Below are 23106 nucleotides of genomic sequence, written 5' to 3' on the forward strand. Positions count from 1 at the left end.
TAAAACTCAGCCTTGCGTCCTCTACCACACAGCCTGACCTATTCTAAAAGTACAAGTCCTTCTTCGAAGGATTTAGCTGATTGAAGCCTTTGCTTGTATGAGCAACAGACTATGGAATACATATCCAGTATAACTGGGTTGCGAATCACGGTCTCCATTGCACTCGCAGGGCCTTACCACGAGCTGTGCTTGACAGGACACATGTTATGGCTTACCAGACAGCCTCCCAGAAGTATTCCATGCTGCTCTCTGAAACAAGCTGCCTGACCACTTGGACGGGAGAAAAACAGTAAACACAACCCACTCACTCGAAGTCACCAAAGAAGTACGCCAGAAAAGCTGCCCTCTGTAGCATTTCGCCGGATGAACAACCTCTTATTCACCATGATTTGTTGGCTGTCACCACGCTATGAGTCAAGTCGTCCGGCTTTTTTGAGGTATCATGATATCGTTTCGGTATTGGAAGTTTTTGTCGTGGCTCGCATAGACGCGCCAGACCCATCAGCCATCACGGAATCTGAGGATTGCAAAGATTGCAGAGAGGAGGTCAGAAATTCTCTGAGCAGCCGGAATGAGGGGCCTGTTGCGAGCGCTAAAGCCCTTTGTCCACAATTGTCGATGGTCAAGTCCAAGCCGTAATGGCAGCAGGTTTTCCAGACTTGGAGACAAAACCTGTGACACCACACCTGACCACGTGGCCCATCTCGGACAAGGGAGAGAAGGTGGCTCGCTAAGGGAGACTGACCATACTCAGGAACTGTAATGGCTCTCTTGAATAACACTTCCAGCACACCTGGCTGCTCAAACATGCAAGCAGACCATATCGCATCCCGTTTATGGTCCGAACTTGTTGTGGCCCCATGGTCAAGTAAAATTTCGACAATCTCAAGGTTTCCCACAGAGGCTGCTTGCTTCAGAGGGGAGTGGCCTTCGTGGCCATCAACGTCGTGCCCGAGTCCGAGGATCATCAAGACGATAGATTCAAGCTCGTGTGTGATCCCCAGGTACATGGCGTACTCTCGTAGCCCTTTCTGTTGTTCAGGGTCTGATGTCTGCACGAGACATTTCATGATTCGAACATAGGAAGCTTCTCGGTCCCGATGATTTTTGATCGCTACGGCCGTAAAGTCCATCGCGCCGTCGAGTGTCAAGCAGTCCGTCTGGATTGTGTACTCCGGCCCTCGCAAAATCTCGACCATCTTGACATCTCCAGCGACACAAGCATATTGAAGGGTCGTTCTGCATCCGATGCGTGACAGGGCATAATATGGTGGGCATCCCAGATGTGCGCCATTTTCAAGGAATAAAGTGACAAGATCGTAGTTCTTGCTAGTAACCGCTACTCGCAGTGGCTCGGAAAGAAGTTCATTTTTGTGAGCGTTTCTTTCAGGTTTGCCCTCCAATAACACTTTGACCAACTGTACGTCGTTGAGTAGGATGACAGTCACCATTGCCCAGCTCCAGGGCTCCATTTGAATGCTGTAACGTTCCAAACGATCCAAATACATCAGCTTTGGCTCTCGAAGAAGGCCGAGAAAACCGAATACGACGAGAACCTCCACATCAGAATGGCATACGAATGCTTCAGCAGGAATCTTACACCGAATGGCTGCAAATATCTTGGTCTGGGCATCTTCCTGCCATGAGAGGTTGATAGAGCTCAGCAGGTCGACTGTGGCTCGAATGTTTGTGTAGAACTGGTTCTGTTCGCGCTGAGAAGAAATCCGTCCAAGTACGTATCGGTACAGGTGAACAACTCCTGGATTGTAATGGTGCCAATCCAACTCCTTGTTTACAGTCGTTCGGTCGAAATAAGCTGCGTGAATCTCGTGGTCCCACAACCCTGGGGCAGGTTAACTGCGTATGCATTGTGTAACCGGAAGATGATGCCCGGAGAGCACTTACGATTGACGCGGCGAAGCCCAAGACCTTCGCCCCATCTTGTATTGCTGCTGCTTAATACGGTGTCGATGATGCGAGAGAAAATTTCCCTAGGCACCGCGTCAAGTCCCATGTCGAGCTGGTAAACCCCTGTAAACCAATTCCAAATCGTGATGATGGTGTAACCACAAATGCAGCTTGGACAATATGAATTCCGAAAAGAACTGAGGAGACCTCTGGTATCTCAGGAACGATCTGGGGAGGATCTATCTCTCTTAGACACCGTCGTAAGCGAGATTTCGCGATCAAATTACCATGCTGCCGAATGCCCCGGGAGATGGGTGAGGCTTCCAATCAATCGCGCGAGGCCCTTGTACATATCAGCCTCTCACATCATTCACCGCCTCAAGTCACTTCGAGGGTCGAATTTGCATGCAACCAAGATCCAATAGGTTGGTCACAACTTCAGTATATCTCTGGTTTCTGACCTGTGTCATGCATGTCCAGCAAATAGACGACAGGCATGTTGGGACTCTGCCGCAGAAGACTTACCTTTTGCATCTGCTTTCCCATCGAAGCGGTGAAGGCCTGTAATCGGTGTAAGTCCAATGATCCCCGGAGAAAACGATGCCAATAGCCCGATGACGGCCATGATGGAGAGCTTCGTCAGATGCAAGTGAGGTAGAACAGCAGTAGTCCTGACGAAATGGCTGTCGTATAGGCGTGAAAGACGACGATCCAAAATTGACCGCACTGTCATATCCATACTTGACCCCGAAGTCGGACTATCGTATAGGATCTCGAGGGCGAAAGCAGCATCCAGAATGGCTCTTTGTAGATCAGGTGCATAGCATTCTATTCGACGCGTCACCAAAGATGTGCAGATACTCCGTACAAGAGTGAGAGACCAGATCTGGGGGTGATGTTAGCCAAGCCACACCATTTATGCAGTACTGCTGTTCGACCGGTCTCGTCCTGCGGGCGATTTATCAAGCTATGGCAAGCCTCTCCGAGCATGGTGGACAGGCAAAGTACTGTAAGGAAAGTCCTAGCCGGCAAGAATCATGGTTGAGTGATTGGCTTTCCTCTCTTCTCGATGTGTAAGTTGCACAAATCTTGGGTTGACCGTTTGCGTGATCTTGTGGAGTGATGAACGTTGGGTGAAAACCTGGTTGGCGTGCTTGATAAAGCGGGGTTCGATCTGAAGCTCTAGTTAGCCTCCGTTAGCAGGGGCGACTATGGAATGGTTGTTCGCATCTGAGAAGGTCGCTGCCCATATCGAGCGGGCCACTGCGGCCTATCACTGGGGATGACATCGCCACCTTTCTCATAGTTCGTCATTGCCTTGTTACGTGCTGCCCAACCTACCAGACGTTTGTGAACAGTTATCTAAGCCAGAGATACAATAGCAATGAAGAGTCACTCTACAACCGAGTAGATACTGCGTTGCTTGCAGCAATACTACGCCAATCTCTCTAGAGGGGCTTTGCTTCTCTTTGTGTCAATGTCGAATCATCATTCATCGCCGGTTCGCCAATCTTCCAGGCGGCACATTGCCGAGGCCTCAAAATACTACGTAGTGATTCCCTCCAGCTGGGATGGTAAGAACCCACGTGTTCTCACTATTCACTGCAAGATGGATGGATCTGGATGATCTAGTCAACAATAATGTTTGAGACACACCAAGTCGTTAGTCCCATCGGAATCTGTCAACACAGCGGAAGACTGGAAGTCCTTGGCGGATTTCTTCTGGAAGTCGTCGCTTTCTTTTGCAGGGCCCATACACGTGCTTGCCATGGTCGGCGTTGTATCGAGTCGGATGAGTTTTTCTCAAGCAAGCACAAGCACGAACAAGGCGGCATAACGCCTGCCCTCGCTAGTTCGGCAAATCCGCTCATCCTGGACCAGTTTAGGTGCCATTGGAGTTCCTTGGAGTTGGTCCGTCTGCCAGGTACAAAGTTACAATGAGCACATGGTACCATATATGAATATGATAGGCCAACACACCTGTGCCTGGATGAACGACCTTGTCATCATTGTTCATGGCCTTGACTGGGATATAAAGCTATAAGCTTGTAGCTACAGCTTGGAATTTTTCGAAGAAGAGCTTTGTTTCGATAAGCTGTCCAGGACGTCCACTGTCAACCACAGACTAGCAGAGGAGCCTTGCTTGACAAGATGAAGTATTCTGCCGCTATTCTGGCCCTGATGGCCGAGGCCGTCCTTGCCGCCCCTCAAGCCACCTCAGGCGCCACGGCCTCCAGCTCCACCAGCACTGCCACCAACACCACCGCAATGGCATCCTCATACGCTGGCGCTTCGACCTCCGACGTCTACCCGCCATCCGGCAGTATGTCTATATCGAGTGTCATGTTGATCGCATACTAACGCCTTATCTCCTAGCTGTCGCCAATGGCACCCTATTCCCATCGGAATCTGTGGTTGGCTTCCCCGGCCCTACTCAGACTGGCGTGGAGCCTGCTGCCGCTCAGACAGCTCCTCTCTACCCATACAACACCGGAGCCGCCAAGTCATTCCCGCTGGTCGCTGCCCAGCCCCATGGCTCGAACTCGACCTCCAACATCGACATCACCAAGTACTGGGGTAACTTGTCCCCATGGTACTCCGTCAACTCCTCCGACTATGGCCTGCCCAATGCTAGCCCATTGATTCCCAAGGGCTGCTCCGTCGAGCAGGTCCATCTTCTGTACCGTCATGGTGCCCGTTACCCTACCAGTGGCGCTGCCCCTGCAACCTTCGCCAGCAAGATTGTCAACGCCACCAAGGGAACCGGCTTCAACGTTTCCGGCGACTTGGCTTTCTTGGCCAACTGGGAGTACAAACTCGGTGCGGAGCTGCTGACTCCCTTCGGACGTGCCCAGAACTTCCTTCTTGGTGTTGAGTACCGTCAATTGTATGGTGAATTGCTCAACAACTTCACCGCCCAAAAGGCCATCCCAGTTTTCCGTACCGAATCCCAAGATCGTATGGTCAAGACTGCTGAGAACTTTGCTGCCGGTTTCTTCGGTGTTCCCGAGTACCTGCAGGAGGTCAACATTGAGATCCTGGTTGAGGCCACTGGCGTCAACAACTCCGGTGCTCCCTACGAGGTCTGCAACAACTCCAACATTGCCAGCCGTGGCAGCATTGGCAGCACCGCTGCTACCAAGTTCGCCACCAATGCCTTCAACTCCACTATTTCCCGTTTGAACTCCATGGTAAGTTTCACCTGAATACTTGCTCCCTCACGTGACTAATCTTGGATCAGGTCTCCGGTAACCTCACCCTCACCCCAACCGATGCCATTGCTATGTTGCAGCTCTGCTCGTACGAGACCGACGCTCTTGGCTACTCGGCCTTCTGCGGACTGTTCACCGCAGAGGACTTTGCCAACTACGAGTACTACTACGACATCTCCTTCTACTACAACAACGGCCCCGGTTCTCCTGTCTCCGCCGCTCAAGGCAAGGGCTACCTCCAGGAATTCGTCGCTCGATTCACTCAGTCTTACCCCAACGCCTCGTCTGCCCTCAACGAGACCTTCGATAACTCCTCGACCTACTTCCCTCTCAACCAGTCCTTCTACGCCGATGCTACCCACGAGGTCGTCGTCCTTGACACCCTCACCGCCTTCAACTTGACTGCGCTGTTCAATGGCCCTGCCTTGAGCACCAGCAACCGCAACTCCAGCAACAACACCTTCGTGGCCAGCAAGATCGTGCCATTCGCCACTCATTTCACTGCTCAAGTCCTCGAGTGCCCGGCCCGAAATGTCTCCAAGCAGATTCGATTTATTGTGTAAGTCCTTTCACTCCTCTCGAAATGTATCATGCTAATTATGTTATTCAGCAACGATGCTGTTGTCCCAGTCTCGAGCTCTCACCCTGGCTGCCCCGTTGACCCTGATGGACTTTGCCCTTTCAACACCATGGTCAGTGTGCTCCAGCAGCGTATTGCTCAAATCGACTTCAACTACGACTGCTTCGCCAACTACACTGCCACCGCCGGTGTCAACTACAATGGTCGTGCTCCCCATTGATCAACGCGATGATGTCAATAAAAGCAGGGCCCTAAGGCGGCCGGAAGTAGCTAAAGCTAATATCTAATGCACGTAATGCAAATACACATAATGCAAAAATGCACATATGCAATATACTTTTTCTCCTTCAGCCTTGCACCGTGATGCCTATCATGTATCTTGATTATCTCAAGCATGAGATATCATCTATTCATGTCACTGAAGCCTCGAACCCATTTGTGCGTTTGGTATGGTTGTAAGTCCTAACCATGGCGACATGGCTCTCCCGCAGATCAACTTGGGTTCTTCGAGATCACATTGCTGCAGCACCTTGAAGTCCGTATCAAACTCCAGACGCATCTGCTTGGCCGCGAACTTGGTTGCCAGGTCACTCGCTGCGATCTCCGCCGCAATGAGGCATAACTTGAGCACACACGCGCCCAGCGGCCGATACTGGTCTGCAAGTTGAGCCAGCCGTAAGATCTCGACGGCACAAGCTTGCGACTCTGCCATCACTTCCGCTGGGTCCGGGCTCATAGCGATGCGCACTTCATTCACCATTAACACCAGGGCCAGCCCGAATGCGTATGTTCGTAGGTAGTGACAGTGCACCAGGTTGAGTTGGATGTTTCGTGCCGAGTTGTGTGGGTCGGACGTTTCTCCAAGCGCGTCCAGTCGCTGGCGGACGTCGACGATGAATGGTTCGAGGTCGGCACGCAGACGAGCGACCTTGGAGCGCAGGTGATCCAGCTCGGCGGCGTATTGGACGACATTTTGCAGCGCGACTCGAGCACGGCGCATAATGTTGGGTAAAAGTGTGAACGACTGCACTGCTAGACCTTCTGGAGTGACCACAGCCGTCGTGCTGGCAAACATATCAATCCATTCTTGCTCGGTGAAGTGGATGCGTTCGTTGAACAGGGATTCTAACAACTGAGTTACGACACGACTGGTTAGTCGTCCCATCGACCTTCATATGACCCGGCGAGGAAGACGTCGGACTTACGACGACTCCACGTAGAGCAAGAAGCATCTGTCCTTCGAAAGAATCGCATCTTTCAGGCCGGCCTCGTAATTTGATGATTTGAGCGGCTCCCTCGCCGTGACTGGCAGTCGTACCCGGTGGGTGCGATAGGAATTGCTATCGAGTATAAGGGTGAGCATTACGACGTCCTGAACAAAAGAGCTTGCTCATACCTGGCAATTGAGAAGGAAGAGGACTGCACACAAGGTTTCGGGTGCCCGCGCTATGGCAGGATCGTCTAGACACCTTCGCAGAGCTGCAAGAGCCAAAGTGTATTTCTCCAGCATGACAGGCGCGAGGTCAACCACAGAGGTGGGATTGGGAAAACGTCGCATGCCGACCATGAACGCGTCGGTAGCTGCATCCATGGCTTCATTGACGCCGAGATGGGCGGGCACATAATCGAGGTAGCCGCCGAAAGTCCAGGAGATGTTGTAGCGTATTCCGGCAGCAGGCTTGATCTTGTCGGTGAAGACGTTGACCAGGCGCATGTAAGCGTTCGTGGGGATAGGTGAAATGGATTGCGAAGCTTGCCCCTGGCTCCTTCCCGATCGGAGACCGGCTGAATCAGAGTCAGATCTGGAGGCACTTGATGTTCCAGATCTGGTTGTACCCTGCGCTGACGATCCGATGAGCCAGGGAGGTGATTTGTCCTCGTTACTGTTGTTGCTGACGAATTTGAACCGTTTTTGACCCTGGTTGATGCAGGGTATTCTTAGTCGCTTGCACCGAGCGCATGGATTTACGGATAAGTCACACTGTGCATTTCGATTCTAGGTTAGAGGTATTGATCATCGACTGGTCTGAATGCTTGCATGCCCATCAAGCAGGATGTCCGTACCTTTTTCCGCTGTCGACGACACGCATCGCAACCCCGTCCTGACGGTACACCTGGCATTTTTTATTTCTTCCATGGTATGGGTGAGAGTATGGCGGCTTTCCTTTGCTGAAAAAAACACTTGGGAGCTACCAGAGGGATGGTCGCAATGCTTAGGGTGCTCAGGGCAAGATGTGCAGTACAGAAGGGGATGACGTCTGAGTGGGCTTCGACAGAGGACGAGATCCACGGCAAGCTCATTAGGCGAGTCACGGAAGGCGCCGAGCAGAAATGGAGTGCCCGGAGCGCTGCATCGGCCTCCATCAGGAATAGTTCAGGCACCCCGGAGCCTCAATAATGACCCACGCTTTTTCTACGCGTGACATCGATTGAGTTGCCCGACGGAATACTCATCAATACCAAGGCTCTGAACGTCTCCTCAACTCGCGCAGATCTACAATTGTTCCATGGCAAGGCCTCCTTGTGCTTCTCTGCCAATGATTCTAACAGCGAATACTGTATCATGCTGGCGCAGTCAATGGTGCAAGGCGCAGTACTTCCGCAACGTCCCAATGTTGAGTACAACAGTCAGTTGCTCTACGGCAGAACAAACACCTAGTAGCCAGTGGAAGGATACTTTTGCGGTCGACTTGCTTTTCTCGATGGCCGTGGAGTGACTGGGAACAAGCAATTGAAATACAGGTGGAGAGAGACATCAATTGTTGGACTTAGTAAGCCTGTGATCTACCAACCCAGTCTTGTCACAACCGTTTCTGACTACGGTGAACACGTTGATCCTGTCCGAGGCCTCAAGCACTGCCTCCCGTAGCATTTGCAGCTTCCCATGGTCCCAGGTCCGGCTTACAGTGAGTGCCTGGGTCAGGCAGGGTGCCATTGACGAAGTAAGCCGAGATATAGTTCGCCACGCATTTCGACGGGCTGGCAATGATGCCATGACCATAGCCAGAATGAGCCAGCACCACGCTCCCGTCGAAGAGACGGCTTGCATTGTACGCGCCCTGGATCGGCGTTGTGACATCGTACTCACCATTTACGAGGAGAATTGGAGTACTGGTCTTCGCTGTGAAGTTTCCTTCGTATCGCCCCTTGTTGGGCATCTTCCACGCCGCACAAGTCCAAAGAGCTTCGTAGCCAATGTCAGAAAAGCTTTCACTGATGCCAGATTGTAATTCGACTTGGGGCAGGTAATCGTCTGGTGAAGAAACTTGAAAGATGGCGTCGCTGCAGCGAATGCCGTCGACTGAGTCCGGGCCGTGGTTGTATGCCGTAGATAACGCCGACGCTGATGTGTCTCCGACAATCGCACTCACATTTTGAGACGCGAGCACAAGCCCTTGTGCAAGCGTCGGCCACCTGGACGGCCAATAGAGCTGGGACAAAATGTACGATTTGCTGGCATAGTACACCTGCCATGCTTCTTCAGAGTTTGTCGCATTCTGAGCTAGAGGCTCGAGTAGCACGTTGAGCCACTCAAAGATCTCGGAGGCATTTGCAGGACCAGTAGCATTGACAATCGCGCAGTCGTTCTTGTTTTTGGCACACTCTTCAGCGAACCCCTGCATAGCTGCGTCCGCATCGACCAGGTATTTGCTGCGGTGGCCCAGTTTCCAGACGTTGGGGTCCACGACCCCATCGAGCAACATGCGATCAACACGATCGGGGAACATGGCAGCAAAGTATTCTCCCAGAGCTGAACCGTAAGACCAGCCGTAGTATCGTAACATGCCATCCTCACCAAGGGCATCGATGATGTGGAGCATGTCACGAGCCACAAATGTTGTACCAAGAAAGCGTCCGGTCTTGTTGTTGGTAGCTTGACACAAGTCTGCCCTGGTAACAGCGTCGTCCCATCCACCATGAAGGAAGTGTTCCGTGACGTTTGTACTGACTAGGGCTCCAGTCTCACGTCTTGTGAGGGAAGAGCTGTCTGCGGGAGTGCAATTGAATGGGATCGTGTTGCCTGTGCCACGGGGATCGAATGAGACCATATTGAACTGCCCTCCCATGTTCTCCATCAGCTTTGGGCCATCATACGGCAGATTCAGCACCTGTTCCTCCTGGACCACCAGGATTGTAAAGGACCGTGCCGAGGACGGGTTTCTTGGTGGCATTGATCCTGAACAGAGACAGCGGGAGTTTCTCCGACGTGGGATCAGTATAGTCGAGTGGAACTGGCAATGTTGCGCAGTCGAAGGGTGCACCTTCCAGGCCTATTTCCTCGAAGATTTGTTTGTTGAGTTCAGGACAAGATTTCCATTCAATCGTTCTCTTGCTTTGAGGTAGGGCATGGACGCCCGCAAAGAGCAAAAGGGTCGCTAGTATTCTCTTCATTGGCATAGTGATGCTTTGGTCTTTGACAACAAATTAGTTCCGTTAGTCATGCCAGGCGTTGCGATTCCGTCCATGCTGTTACGCTTTATATACGGTTCCGGATGACGTCGTTGGAATCTGGCTTCGCAGGCACTGCCCCCAAGCCAACGTTGTAATCAATCGACTCAGTCTGTGTTCGTCCCCATAGTCGGGTAATGTGGAGAAAGAGGTGTTGATCAGGCCCTCCAGGTGAAGTCTCGTGCTCTTGGCTGATGTGGACTTAATCCTTTTTGGCGTGATGCGCCGCTGCAAGGCTGGGCAAGGCTGGGCATAAGGAGGTCGTAGATGAGGACACCAATGGACCAGTGGACCAGGAATTCTCCCACAGTGTCATACCCTTTGACGAGAATATCGTGATTGCAGATCTCTCGACATAATTAGCACGGAGACGATTTTGGTCCTTTCGTACCGGCTGTTCTCAATACGTAGAACTTTGTCTGCCATGGATGACTCCAAAGGATGTCCTGACAGGCTTGAAGAGCTTGCTCTTCGGCTGTTTTTATTTCGCTCTCTGACTCTCGCTTCTTTGTTTCGTGCCACACAGGAACCACAATTTCATCCTTAGCGGTGACAAGGCGTATACGACGATCAATTCAGCGGCGGAATCCTGGTTCAGCTATGAGTTGAGCATCACGAATCCAGTAATTCTCCGTGAATTCATGTTTCGAAAGAAGATGCTGCCAAAAGGACAAAATCTCACCTTCTTGGGCTCCATTCGTTCGTGCAACGGTCCATTAGGCATGCAGGGTGAGCCTGGGTTTCTTGTCGGGGCCGAAAAGAAGAGACATCGATATCGTCGACTGCATTTTGATCGAGTTGGGAAGCAATACGATTATACGACGCAATATCGTAAAGCGCCGGACAGCAGCAAGTCCGAGATTTTGCTCTCTAAACCTGTTGAACTCCAGTTTGCAGGTATAATTATAGGTGCAGATGTGAGCAAAATGACGGCGGATAACTTACGGTAGTCACGGAAGATGGCTCATTCGCACTTAGCCAGGACACTTTCAGCATTTCCACCTAGGTAGAATCGCTCGGTGAGTCAATGGTGATATGACCTAACCCGGCTTGTAACACGTCTTCACCGTCCAGCGGTGCGCTCGAAGCCAGAAGCTTGGCTCGGAGAGTTGAGCAAACTCCATATTGGCTCGTAACAGCAGTATGTCGCACAGAAATTCTGCAAGGTGCGCCATAGCAGGCGGGTTGATTTGTGACGTCACTTCGAGCGAGACATCCCCGCGTTTTGACTTATGTCACGTGAAGAATTGTTTACCCCACAATACATCGTCAACGCCATCAATCACCTCGAGCTACCACCAAAGATGATTCTTATATATGTGTACCAAGATAACAACCAGGCACAATACTGGAAGACGCAAGACAGGATTCATGCTGCTCTTTCCGGTGCATGCTGTATCACCAATGAACAGATACTCAGTGTCTCTAAGGAAGATTGACGTGGAAACCTCTGATCAAGACTCGGTCTGATCTGCGGACCCCATTCATGATTATGAGATAGTCAGCAACAGACAGTATCGAGTTATCGTTGCTATTGCACCTGAAGATATACGGGTTCCAGACGCTTATACAACTTGTCAGTCATCTACGGAGGTACATATCAAGATCGCATACGGCTTGACGAGGGGGCACCCTGCTGCCAGCCGAGTTCCTTTTCACATCATCACAAGTACTTCCTTGTTGATCACAACATAGCAGCTCAGCCCCGCAGTGTAGACGTCACTCATTACATACTCCAACATCCAACGGCACATCAACTTACCTCGTGGTTGTCACAACACTCACGAAAAGCTCCACGCCATTTCTTACAGCACCGCAGAATATCAAGGCAGTCAACGTCGTTCAGCTCCAATCCGCCTTCTCAGCATGGCCCTCCTAACTCTCCCGACGGAAATCATTTCCCGGGTTGTCTCCTTCCTCGACACGGCAAGTCCGCTCGAAACCACGATCCTCCAGAAACCCAAAGCACCACAATCCCTACATCAGCTACCATCAGCCTCCCCTAATGCCAACGATGTTTCTTCCTCTTCCTCCTCACCCAGCCCTCCATTGAAACACTTCTCCCTTACGAGTCGCTTCCTCCGCACACTCTCCCTACCATTCCTTTTCAAGCACTCGACCGTCCACCCTCTACAGATCACCAATCTCGTAAGTACTTGCCTCCATCCGACCAAGCTGCCGCCAGAAGATCTCCTCCAAAGCCAGACAGGGATAACCTAACGAAACGATACAGCTCACCTTTCTCCAAAACCACGACCTTCAATCCCGCATCCTCACCATAACAGCACCACTAGAATCGCACTTCACCCACTTTCACCCGGCATGGTGGTCTCGCCTCCTCGACGCACTCCCGTGCCTGACAACTTTCACTATCATCGCACCTCCCGAAGTCCTTGACGCTCTCGCTGGAATTCACACATGGACCACCGATGCCTGGGCCTTCAATATGCCCTATCAAATCTTACGTCTCGAGCATTCACCCTCGGGACCACCCTCGGAGTCGCACTCCCCAATGAACTTTGTTAACAGTGACGACGACACGCTCCCGACCATCCTCACGGCCAGAAAATGGCACACTCTAACTCTAAATGAAGGGTCCAGTCTCCAAGCCTACACGACCTACGAGTTCTTTCTGCGGCGCACCCCATCCCTTCTGACCGCCCTACACTTCAACAACTCCGCCATTGCCGATCCGCTATTCACGTCACTAAGATCTTTCAACTTTATCGCCATCTTCCCCTTCTACAACCACGTGGACGAGATCTTGAAGAGTATCCGCAAAATGACAAACCTGGAGTCTTTGTCGATTAAACTTTGCCCGGACCCCGATTCTACGGTCTTCCGGGACGAAATCGAACTAAACCACGGGCATATCGACGTCAACGATCCGTGGAACGAATGCGAAACCTCGTGGATGCTCATAGCCCACACCGTCATCTACCTCACGGTCCAGGGCCATCTGACAACCTTCCACATGGTAGACGTGCAGATCGAGGCTGTTCGAGAATCTCTGGAGAAAGCCATCGTCTCCCGGCTTCAGGAGTGGTGGTCGTACGAGGGCGACGGCTCAGGCATGTGGCACAAACGGCCACAAAGCATTGATCCCACAAAGATTACTGCCATAGATACTGCCGACAATGCTCCCGCTGCCCCATTCATCGTAACATCCACCACCTAAAGAGAGATTAACACCATGGATGAAAAGCCCTTCGAAGCAAAGAATCAGACTACGGTGTACCTCCACGTTCTAAGGCTGTTCGGCGAGCCAAGCGAGTTTGGCGAACAAACCCCCAAAGCTTCTCTGCCCCTGGATCTAATTACTACACAGTAAGTAAGACTGGCCTCGTTCTCGTATCCATCAAAAAAAGGATCGTATCCAAGATGTAAACCAACTGCCGTGGGGAGCGAACCACCCATGTTTTGAATCCGAGTGTCGGGTACGACCCCGTCAAACACGATGGAACAATGGAACATGCCATTGTGGGAGGCGAAAGCGACAAAAATTGTCGGGGAACGGTCCGGTCACAGTCCGCACAGATTTTTTCGGCGGGACTTTGGATTCGCCATTTGTAAGAATGCCATCATCACTCGTCATCATCTGCCTTAGTTTTGTGCCGAGGTGCTTCATCAAGCGAGGTTGACAAGACGCCTAGAAAGACTCGTACGGGGTCGTCGGTCTGCATCCCCACGGTCTCTAGGAATAGCAATCCGTATCGCGCTTTGCACGTCCAATCTGATTCCTGCCGATGTTGGGAAAGATGTACTAGACGTTGGGATCGGGTCTTGTTGATTGGTCATACGCACATCAGACCACTGCAATTGGTGTGAAAGGCTTCGGAAAATGCCATGGAGCGAAGAAAAAATCCGATCGAGTCGCCCACGTTTTCCCAATTGCAATATGCGGAACCGACAGGGTAACGATGAAGGGGCGGACATGGTGTCCGGGGGAGTTCACTAGGGACCTTAGTGTTTGATTGATGCAAAACTCTACGGCCCCTCGGAATCATGATCCAAGCCTGCCAGATTGTGGCGTTGGCTAAACGCTTTAGCAGCTCCTAGACAGTGACCCTTAAAAGACCCCTTGGAGAGAGGAGATCAGGACACCGACCGGGCGGTGTGATGTATGTACAGCACTTGGGAGGGATCTTGCGCGCCACGCGTTCTTGGGACCGACTTAGGTTGCTAGCGACTTATCTCCATGTCTAGGGGCCACTGGCATATGGCTCTCCGATTAACACCGTCGACCGTGTTGCCATTTGCATTTGCCGTGATAGTGAAAATCATTACTATAGCAAAAGACATGGGCCATGACGTGGACCCCTGCGCATCACATACCTACCTAGGCACGATACTACCAGTCTAGTTTGGAACCACGATCCAAAATGGCAGGTCAGATCCGGCCCGTTGACGAAGTTTGAAGTCTAGAACTTCCTTCTCGCTCGTGTGCACCCAGATTGCATTAGACGTTCATACCCTAGGTAGGTTTTGGGGGGCAGAATTGACCCGGTAAGATCTCCATTCCACCAGTTGAAAGGCCGATAACCAAGAGGAATCGTAGTTCCCCCGTGTAGTTGTTCCTGAGTCCTGACCGATCTGACGATCAGCTAAGTGGGATCGTCGCTTCTTTTAAGAAGGGCTGCCAACATCTGCGCCCCCCATACCGCTGTCACCGTCTGGACAAGCTTGCTTCGGTACCTTTGCTAAGCCAATCCTCGCTTTAGGAATTTGAGCTCCGGCTCTCTTAACCTAGGTCCAATCCACCGAATGGGAATGCCCAGAGTCTGGTGCGCCTTTTCCCTCCGTCAACACTGAATCAACACAAATCACAAGTTTGCCGCCAGTGCCTCGAACTTCGTCCTAGAGAGTCGTACACTGTACGATCGTCCCCGTTTTACATGCGCGCATTTCGAACAAAATATCAACCCAGTTATTCTTTAGATGTCAGCCATTGACTCCAAACAACAACGTTGGAAAGAAAAAGGCAGGCAGAATGACCAACGCGTAACCTATACGCAGCGATGTATTAGCGGAGCGGGAAGATGCATGAGCTTTCAGGCCAACAATGCCATCGTCCCCAAAAGCAAAACAGATGAACCCGACTAAGGAAGGCCAGCCTTCCAAGTTAGCAAAGCCGAAGAAACGACAACCAAGTGCCCGAATTTCAGCAGCCTGCGAGGCATGCAAGAAGCGAAAAACAAAGTGTACGGGAGGACCGCCCCCATGTCAACTCTGCCAGACTATGGGCACAGAGTGTGTCATTGACCTGTCTCTCGATATGAGACGTCGCGCAGCTCTGCAGCGGACCATCGATGAGTCCAAGTCGTACCAGGGGAGTTTGGATGGGCTCATTGAAGGTATTCGATATGGCCCATCACATCACCTCGAGTCGCTATTTCAGTATATTCGCAGCGGTGCCAGCAGAGACGAATCCATGAACGCAATTCAGCGATTCCTGAAGGACAGTGAAGACCAAGGTCTCGACCACACAATGCTCACGCAGGAAGATCTGGCCGAATCTCCGTCGACCGAAACTCAACAAGCGCTATCGCCCGAGGATATGGATGGCCTGCACGCTCACAGCGGACGTCATGCATCAAGTTTCAGATCTGGGTCGTCGGAGCCCAGCAAGCGCAGACAAGTTCCCGATTCTCCCACAGTCGCGTCCTTGCTATCAACCCTGAAGACTAGCTCCTTGTCGGATGGAGAGGAACTGCTACGGCGTTTCATGACAACAGAAACGACCGAGAAGTACATATCACCGCCCTGGTCTGCAAGCTCGTCCAAATCACTATTTGACAGGCCTTCGTCCTTTGCCGAGCAACCTGACATGGTGGAGCGATCAACATGGCACCCTGCACTCCAAATGCGGTCTCCCACCAGCTGGCCCGAGGGACAACCACAAGTGAGTAACATTTTTTCGTCCAAACAGACCTGGTCTTTAACAAATGCCGCAGGTGACGCCTGTGACACCCCAGAATCAACGTCAATATTCCGAAGCAGTCTCTTCGTCGAGCAGATCAGACCATTCCAGCCGCTCTCAATCGACCACCCGAGGAACCCCAAGAAGGACAAATCTTCCGCAGCATATCAATACAGACATACCAATGTCGTCCACACCTCAAGCTTCATCAGCCACTGTACCATACCTCGAGTTGGTGTCGACGCCCATACCATTCACACCAGCCCCGAACAATTGGGATCTTTGTGTGGCGCAGGAGGACCAGGCAACGAGACTGCGGATACCTCGACATCTTGTTCTGCCATTAACCATACCCGACGATTCGTATATGAGTCGCATATACACCCACTATTTGCAGGGAGCCAAGCAGATGCTAGAACAAGGAATTCACGTGGCTGATGTTCTCGGGTCCAACGACGAGGTGTCCGTGGATTTGTTCTTTCGCGACCGCACAAATAAGGATAAATTCGACTGCGCCTCGTGGGCGTGCGAGGTGTTTCGCAGTTACGATACCGATGTTTTTGCTCGACTGGGTTCTTCCTACATGTTAACATTGATGATGCGGGTAAGTCGTGTCTTCTTGGTGAAATGTTCAGCAGCTGACTTTGACCAGTGGCTTTTGGTTCCTACGCCCGAGAGTTATCAAAAGGTCCCAGAAATGATGAAGCCTACACCATACCAGTGCATGGTTCCGCACGTTCCCGCGATCGAGACCATACCGATTCCTCCCGTACGAGATGCCGCCATCCACCGTCTGCGCGACTGGCTCACACCTCTGATCAATTGCAACTGGAGTGTCAATTGGCGTCACGGCATGGATGCTGCTGTGGAGCGGAGTCCTACAACCGGAGCAACGATTTTGACATCACGGTTCACGAAACATGTTACTGATTACGACAACTGGAGCGTGGGCAGAACGTTTCTGGAGCACTTTCCTGAGGTAGCGGGACGAATCCGACTACACGATTGATGAAGCAACGGCAATGAATGAGATAATGACACTCAGCGCTGCAATATTGCAGATGCTGACAATGAACATTTTGGGCGGTACTCTCAATCAAGTTGTGAGAAATACTTTGCGATACCACAACGGCCGGTACTCTGACATATATTGGAATGCTGCAGTTGCAGCTTTCGTATCTATAAAGGTTCAAGGGGTCGAGTGCCATCTCAGACATGCTCTGAACAAGAATGGCGACTTCCCTCACTCCAGGGATAAGCCGCGAACCATATATATTGGTCGTGCAGGGAAAAATTCCCGAATGCCCACGGGATTTTACCCAAACATGGTGGACCAGACAAAACTTTGTGGCGACATATTGAGGATCGCCGGGAGTTTTGTCGGACAGGATGAGGAGTTACGGTGGTACATCCTCCAGAAATATTTGAAGAGGTGGAGTTGAGAGTTAGACAAACCAATACTGTACACGCGAGGAAGAAAGGGACTCTACCAATACTAGGTAGTAGAAAGATTTATTTCGTTGTCTTGAAGCAATGCTCAAGGAATGAATCCATGCAGAAATGTTGGAGATCTGTCCTGAAGCAATGCTCAGGGACGAACCGATACAGAGATGTCATAGTTCTGTACAGAAGAAACTCTGCATCCGGAATCCTAAATCGATTGTAGCCTAAGTACTGGTTCTATGACAGATTCTGTATATACTGATCGGCAGTCTCGGTGGCAGTCATGTTGCTGGGCAAGTCTGTATTCTGTAGTGACAGTACTCTAGGCTGGACTTCTGCACTATGAGAAGTTATGGTTTCTGCCCATCACGGTAGTCTCGATGCCAGTTCTGTCTCTGAGAAATTGTGCATCTTGTCCCTGGCTGTAGTCTTCGGTTGTGATTCTACCTCAAATTCTGTATATCATCTTGACGGTAGGTCGTCTGAAGAACTGATCACGTGAGCATCATATTCCAGTGTTCGGCATCGGCACAAATTACACCCGGGCAGGCAAGGCATGTGCTTGGAATTATTTCTCAACTCCGCGGCCTCCAAAAAGCCTCATTGTGGCGAAACTCGTACTTGGATCTTCAGCACGACCACAACGACGATCGACAACAACACCACGCGTACTTCTGACACTACACAGCCACGATACACTCGTAGTGTACGAGCAGATATCCTGTTGCCTCGTATTCTTCACCAATTTGCCGCTTCCATGCGATGACTCCTCGGCATACTCGCCACTCTTCCGGTCCAACCAATATCGTTCTCTTCCACGCTCCTGAAACGACTGCTTCCACCACTGGTGCCTGGATATGCCTGGATGTTTCTCCACACCATTGTTGCTTCGTGCTTTCCAATGCTTTCTCGACCTTCGTGACTCATAGCGACATGATTCATAGTACATGATAGTGGGGTATATTTGATTCCCGAACAAAAGAGAAGCGACCGTAATAAGTGTACACAGGGGGCATCATCCGATGCTGTCCCCTCTCCGATTGCAGAAGAACAAAAGAGACCAATCTATCCAATATCACCCGCTGCTGCCGCCGCCGCCACCAGCAGGCAGCTGCGCCATTTGTGCTCGCGAAGTCGATGTCGACATGAACACCGCGGAGGGTGGCAGTGCGCTGATAAAGTTCTGCAGTCGTCGTATCTCGGCTGCCTGTCGTTTGATCATGTCGTCCTTCTCCAGTATTCGTGACTGCTGCTCTTCGAGGAGTTGCTGCTCGTTCATGCCACGTTCTCTGAGCGTTTGCGCCACTTCGGCTATGGCACGTACTTGAAATTTAACCTCTGGTGGTGGCGCTGGCGTCAACATTCGCATTCGCTTCGCCGGAGACTCTTCTGAGATTGGCTCTGTCGCTCGCGATGGCGGTGGTTGCGATGGTTGCGTTGCTGCTTCATCCTGCTCGGGTTCTTCTGAAATCTGCTCGTCCACATGCCTCCTCCTCTTGTGCTCCTCCAGGTTCTCGCGCCTCGTAAAGCCTATGCCCGAGCTGCGGTTGCAATTGGGAAAAGGGCAGTAAAGCGGCTGCTTCGTCGATAGGTGCATCTTGTGTACTTCGCGTTGATGCCGTAGCAAGCCGCCAGAGTAAGTGAACCCTGGGTTCAATTCGCAGCCCACTTCCTGGCACTTGTAAGGTCGTTCGTGTCGGTCCATATGCTTGTTCCATTCGCAAACCCTCTTAAATGTTTGATCTTTGCCCTGACAGTGCGGATGTCGACAGTAATATTGACCGTTGGCATTTCGTGGTGGTGCACGGTTGCGGCGTGCCCTTTGGATGGTGCTCAGACTGTCTAACAATGGGGCCTGGACATAATCGTCCATGATGCTGATGGATATCTTTCTCTTGTGAGTTGCTGTCTCTGATGCTGTATCTTCGTTAGACGGAGGTGAGGGCAGGTAGTCATGCTTCATGATCATGTCGAAAATATGGTTGTTCGGTGCAAGACACGTCAGTACACTCAGGCAGGTGCGAAGGCAGAATCTTCCAGGCAAGAAAGAGCAAGGGCGTATGCTTCTTGTGATGTTGTTATAAGGTGGTAAGTGGCTCGCTTCGGATATGATGCTTGATGCGAGGCTGCGCAATGCTCTTGCGAAACCATAGACTTACCACTGGCCTCGGCATATGGCCTAGGCGACCTGGAGACGAGGATAGAATAAAGGTTGCGAGGCGCCAGTGCCGGCTTGGGTCATGCGCCACCTGCATTCTCAGAGACAGGTGTACCTCTGGTCTTGAGTGGCTATCCATAGAGGGTGTGAAGTGTATTGGTCATATGCTGCGAATAGAACCGAATGAGTGCTGCCTGAGTTACGCAGGGATGGGTGCCTAAGCCCCCGAAGCGGTTGCCACTCAGTGAGTCCATTCGCTCTTACCATGTACGATAGAGCCCAAACGCCGAATGCACGTAGTCTGATTTGTCAAGACCATGTAAACGACCATGTGACCAAGATGAAGGAATAAGAAACATCCAAAGACGGGGGATGTATGAGCATGAGCATGTCTTGTGACTCATCACTGGCAGGTTGCTCCGCGTTAGTGGCGGATGGCAGACGCGCGCTCAGCGAAGCAGATATGGCAGGGCAACCAGTGTTTCCTCACCCGCACCTTGGCCTGGAAGACCACATCGATCAGTAGCCATTCTGCTATCGTGTTTGTAACCCTTTGAGAATTCCTGAAACGCCAATTGCTAGCTGCGAAATGATTCATGGTTGACAGGTTGGGGAAACTCTCGGCATTCTCTGGGTCCCGGGTTGAATTGTCCGGAGGATTGGTTGTCCAATGGCCAGTCACAACTTTCTCTGATGATACGTTTGGATGCAGTCTTCAGGTATTCGGGTCCGGTGGGATTGTTTCATGTCCGTACCAGGCACTCACTCGCGCCGTGGTAAGATTCCAAGAATGTGAACAAGTGTCCCACGATGCAAACGCGGCACGAGGCGCAGACCGTTGATCACGGGGGCGGCCAAGTCATTCGGACGCATGAGCGTTATTAAAAGCATATACCATCTCACCATCCGAGTGGTGCAGGCGTAACTCCTGTGAGCAACATGTTCTTAGGGACTAACCAACGGTGGTAATATGAAGGATGGGAATCGATGTTGTGAACAGGATGACCTGAGGTCGGACTTTGCGAGGTCGCATCCGGTCGTGCGTATCCCCCCTGCTCACATACAGCATAAGCATTGGCGCCACGCCAGCGATTGTGGCTTATATACCTAGGCTTGCGTAGGTATGCCATTCAAAATCGATGATCTGTCAACCGAAGTGGTTTACTATTCCGATAGTGATATACGCAGATCTATGTAGCCATATGTACTTGCTGCGTGGAGGGCAGTATCAGAGTCCGACAGGTCTATCTTTAGCTGGATCGCAGGACTTGCGCTCAGTGAGTATACATGAAGAATGGGTTGCGTCGGTCGGTTTCGTCACTGTAAGCCAATTTCTCCCGGGCCAAAGATTTGTCCTCCTCACTCATGGACGCCAGAGCCTCCCTGTTCTTCTTGTTGAGGCGGTCGTTACAGTATCTCAAGACGAAGCAAACGCAGACCTGCGCCGTCAAACATGCCACGATGGCGATCTTTCCACTCTTGTAGCCTGGCGCCTCACTTTGCTGGAACGTCTGGGTGCCCAATATGTTGCCGAGACAGAAGCCCACCAATGTCAACGCATTGCAAGTGACCTTCTTGCTGTGACCGGCAAGGTTGCTGGCGTTCCATGCGAGTAGCAACATGAAAGCAGCACCAAATGTTCCACTGAGGTAAGAAGCGAAGAGCAGAGCACCCTTGTTGTGGGGAACACCGGTCGGATCAAGCCCATACATGAGACCGGCAGCGATAATGGTGGGTATCAAGCAGATGAGCATGACCAAAGATCGGTCGTTCCATTTGTCGGAGAGATAACCGGAAAGAAGGACGATAAAAATACCAACGGCACCTCCAGGCATGCCCAAGATGAGTGCCTGCTGACTGCTGTAGCCAAACGTTGTAAGGAGGATCGACGAGAAGTTTGACAGGCCACCTGTTGTGCAACGTCAGTCATGTTCCACATAATGGTCGAACACCGCCATTACATACCATTAGGGATTGATGTCAACAACACGGACAAGAAGACCAACCAAACCCGGACGTCCTTCAGCGACTCAATGACTTGCTCCTTCTTGATCTTGGCGTTTTGTGTGCCCGACTGGTTCTCTTTGACACGCAGCAAGGCGGCAACCTTCTCAGCATCGGTGAAACGCATAGCCTTGACAGGCGAGTCAGGGAGAAATGTGGCAACTAAGCCGCCGAAAAGGATGGTCATCAAACCGATGATCAGGAAAAAGATACGCCAGCTGGCGAACTTGCCCTTTGTGAAACTTGCGCCATAGGCGATGCCGGAGCCGAACTGTGAGGCAGTCAGCAACCTGTATCGGCAAAAACGAGAACAAATCGAGAGACTTGTCCCAGGGGAGACTTAGACGATTTGTGTAATTGAGTTACAAACGTAGAAGTAGCTGTTGAAGAGAATCGCATGTCAGTAGAGGCTTCTTCTTTGCTGAAAGGGTGGTGGTGGAAAGAGGAAAGAAGGGGGAGGGCGGGGTGGGCGGGTGAAGAGGTGCAGAAGTCGCACAACCGGGAACCAAGATGACTCACCTGACGCGGCGGCCCTGCTCTCCCTTTTTGTACCACATAGCAATAATCAAGACGAGAATCGGTGCGACAGGCGCCTCGAAAATACCCAGAAGTACTCTGCAGACCATCAAGCCTGCGTAAGATGTAGTGGCAGCCATACAAGATAGCACAACTCCCCAGCACATAACGTTAACGCCAAGGTACTTGCCCAACCTACTGATGCGTTGCGCCAGGTATTGTGTAGGGAATTCTGCCACGAGGTAACCGATGTACTATAGGCGTAAAATCAGTTCCGCCCTAAGTGGAAAAGTGAGTTGAGTTGTGGTGTACAACTTACAAACATCATGGCTATATTCGAATAGTCTTGACCTTTCAGGTGAGTGTCCGTTCGAAGGCCCATGATTGCGGCGTATGAAATGGTCGTCTTGTCGCTAGAGTAACCGTTAGTTGTGCTTTGAGAACAGGGGCTCCTCGTACGGAGCATCCAAGGACTCACAGGAATTGGAGGAAGTACACGGCTATCATGCACGGTATGATGGTGAAATCAATCTTCCTCAACAGCTTCTTGGTCAATTTTGGGTCGGACAGAATGGCGACTGCCTCTTCGCGGATCTCGACGGCATTGGGGTGGTCCCTGAGGAAAGCAAAGGCCTCGTCGGCATCTTTCGTTGAGATATCAAGCTGTCCTAACGCCTCGTCGAGTGAGGCAAGTGTAGCAACACTCCCCAGTCTACCAGGGTTGTGCGGTGACTTTTCCTCCATGACTACGCCAGTAGCCAGGGATTCGGAAGGGTTGATGTCCATGATTCGACTGGTTCGCGTCGCGTGTCAATCATGAGACAGATGCAGGAGGTCTTTTTACTGAAGGTGTGCCTCCGAGATGGTGGACATTAGCCATGATATATAGATCGAGTGTGAGTTGTGGCCGCAGATT

At 51.4% G+C, this 23106-nt stretch overlaps 8 protein-coding genes across 8 annotated transcripts; 3 read left to right on the forward strand and 5 right to left on the reverse strand.

Moving 5' to 3' along the window:
- Positions 1–243: 243 nt before the first annotated feature.
- EDD37DRAFT_315913 (ankyrin repeat-containing domain protein) lies at positions 244–2218 on the reverse strand. Its single transcript, XM_062811376.1, has 3 exons — positions 2196–2218; positions 1906–2147; positions 244–1843 (listed from the first exon to the last, which is right to left on the reverse strand). Exons 2-3 carry the CDS (start codon positions 2012–2014, stop codon positions 441–443), a joined length of 1512 nt encoding a protein of 503 aa, XP_062671609.1. The 5' UTR covers positions 2015–2147; positions 2196–2218; the 3' UTR covers positions 244–440.
- A 1736-nt stretch (positions 2219–3954) lies between these two features.
- Positions 3955–6018, forward strand: EDD37DRAFT_315906 (histidine phosphatase superfamily). Its single transcript, XM_062811375.1, has 4 exons — positions 3955–4231; positions 4285–5099; positions 5150–5679; positions 5731–6018. Exons 1-4 carry the CDS (start codon positions 4060–4062, stop codon positions 5918–5920), a joined length of 1707 nt encoding a protein of 568 aa, XP_062671610.1. The 5' UTR covers positions 3955–4059; the 3' UTR covers positions 5921–6018.
- Positions 5731–7918, reverse strand: EDD37DRAFT_315935 (uncharacterized protein). The gene is made up of 4 exons (XM_062811377.1): positions 7765–7918; positions 7097–7696; positions 6906–7040; positions 5731–6832 (listed from the first exon to the last, which is right to left on the reverse strand). Exons 1-4 carry the CDS (start codon positions 7819–7821, stop codon positions 6116–6118), a joined length of 1509 nt encoding a protein of 502 aa, XP_062671611.1. The 5' UTR covers positions 7822–7918; the 3' UTR covers positions 5731–6115.
- Positions 7919–8422: 504 nt separating this feature from the next.
- Positions 8423–10325, reverse strand: EDD37DRAFT_315965 (TAP-like protein-domain-containing protein). Its single transcript, XM_062811379.1, has 2 exons — positions 8531–10325; positions 8423–8467 (listed from the first exon to the last, which is right to left on the reverse strand). The coding sequence occupies exon 1, from the start codon at positions 9870–9872 to the stop codon at positions 8550–8552; it is 1323 nt and encodes a 440-aa protein (XP_062671612.1). The 5' UTR covers positions 9873–10325; the 3' UTR covers positions 8423–8467; positions 8531–8549.
- Positions 10326–11817: 1492 nt separating this feature from the next.
- On the forward strand, positions 11818–13616 carry EDD37DRAFT_316047 (uncharacterized protein). The gene is made up of 2 exons (XM_062811380.1): positions 11818–12297; positions 12383–13616. The coding sequence occupies exons 1-2, from the start codon at positions 12016–12018 to the stop codon at positions 13325–13327; spliced, it is 1227 nt and encodes a 408-aa protein (XP_062671613.1). The 5' UTR covers positions 11818–12015; the 3' UTR covers positions 13328–13616.
- A 1595-nt stretch (positions 13617–15211) lies between these two features.
- EDD37DRAFT_648186 (uncharacterized protein) lies at positions 15212–17078 on the forward strand (the record flags this gene model as incomplete). Its single annotated transcript, XM_062817978.1, has 3 exons — positions 15212–16051; positions 16104–16673; positions 16722–17078. The coding sequence occupies 3 exons, from the start codon at positions 15212–15214 to the stop codon at positions 17076–17078; spliced, it is 1767 nt and encodes a 588-aa protein (XP_062671614.1).
- Positions 17079–18433: 1355 nt separating this feature from the next.
- On the reverse strand, positions 18434–19625 carry EDD37DRAFT_316051 (putative C2H2 transcription factor). The gene has a single exon (XM_062811381.1). The coding sequence runs from the start codon at positions 19479–19481 to the stop codon at positions 18588–18590; it is 894 nt and encodes a 297-aa protein (XP_062671615.1). The 5' UTR covers positions 19482–19625; the 3' UTR covers positions 18434–18587.
- Positions 19626–20944: 1319 nt separating this feature from the next.
- EDD37DRAFT_562408 (MFS transporter) lies at positions 20945–22934 on the reverse strand (the record flags this gene model as incomplete). Its single annotated transcript, XM_062813910.1, has 6 exons — positions 20945–21579; positions 21636–21945; positions 22021–22054; positions 22194–22444; positions 22510–22603; positions 22669–22934. 6 exons carry the CDS (start codon positions 22932–22934, stop codon positions 20945–20947), a joined length of 1590 nt encoding a protein of 529 aa, XP_062671616.1.
- Between the last annotated feature and the right edge of the window lie 172 nt (positions 22935–23106).

The sequence above is a fragment of the Exophiala viscosa genome (genome assembly GCF_022695815.1).
Source record: "Exophiala viscosa unplaced genomic scaffold EDD37scaffold_3, whole genome shotgun sequence".
In the NCBI taxonomy this organism is placed as follows: Eukaryota; Fungi; Ascomycota; class Eurotiomycetes; order Chaetothyriales; family Herpotrichiellaceae; genus Exophiala; species Exophiala viscosa.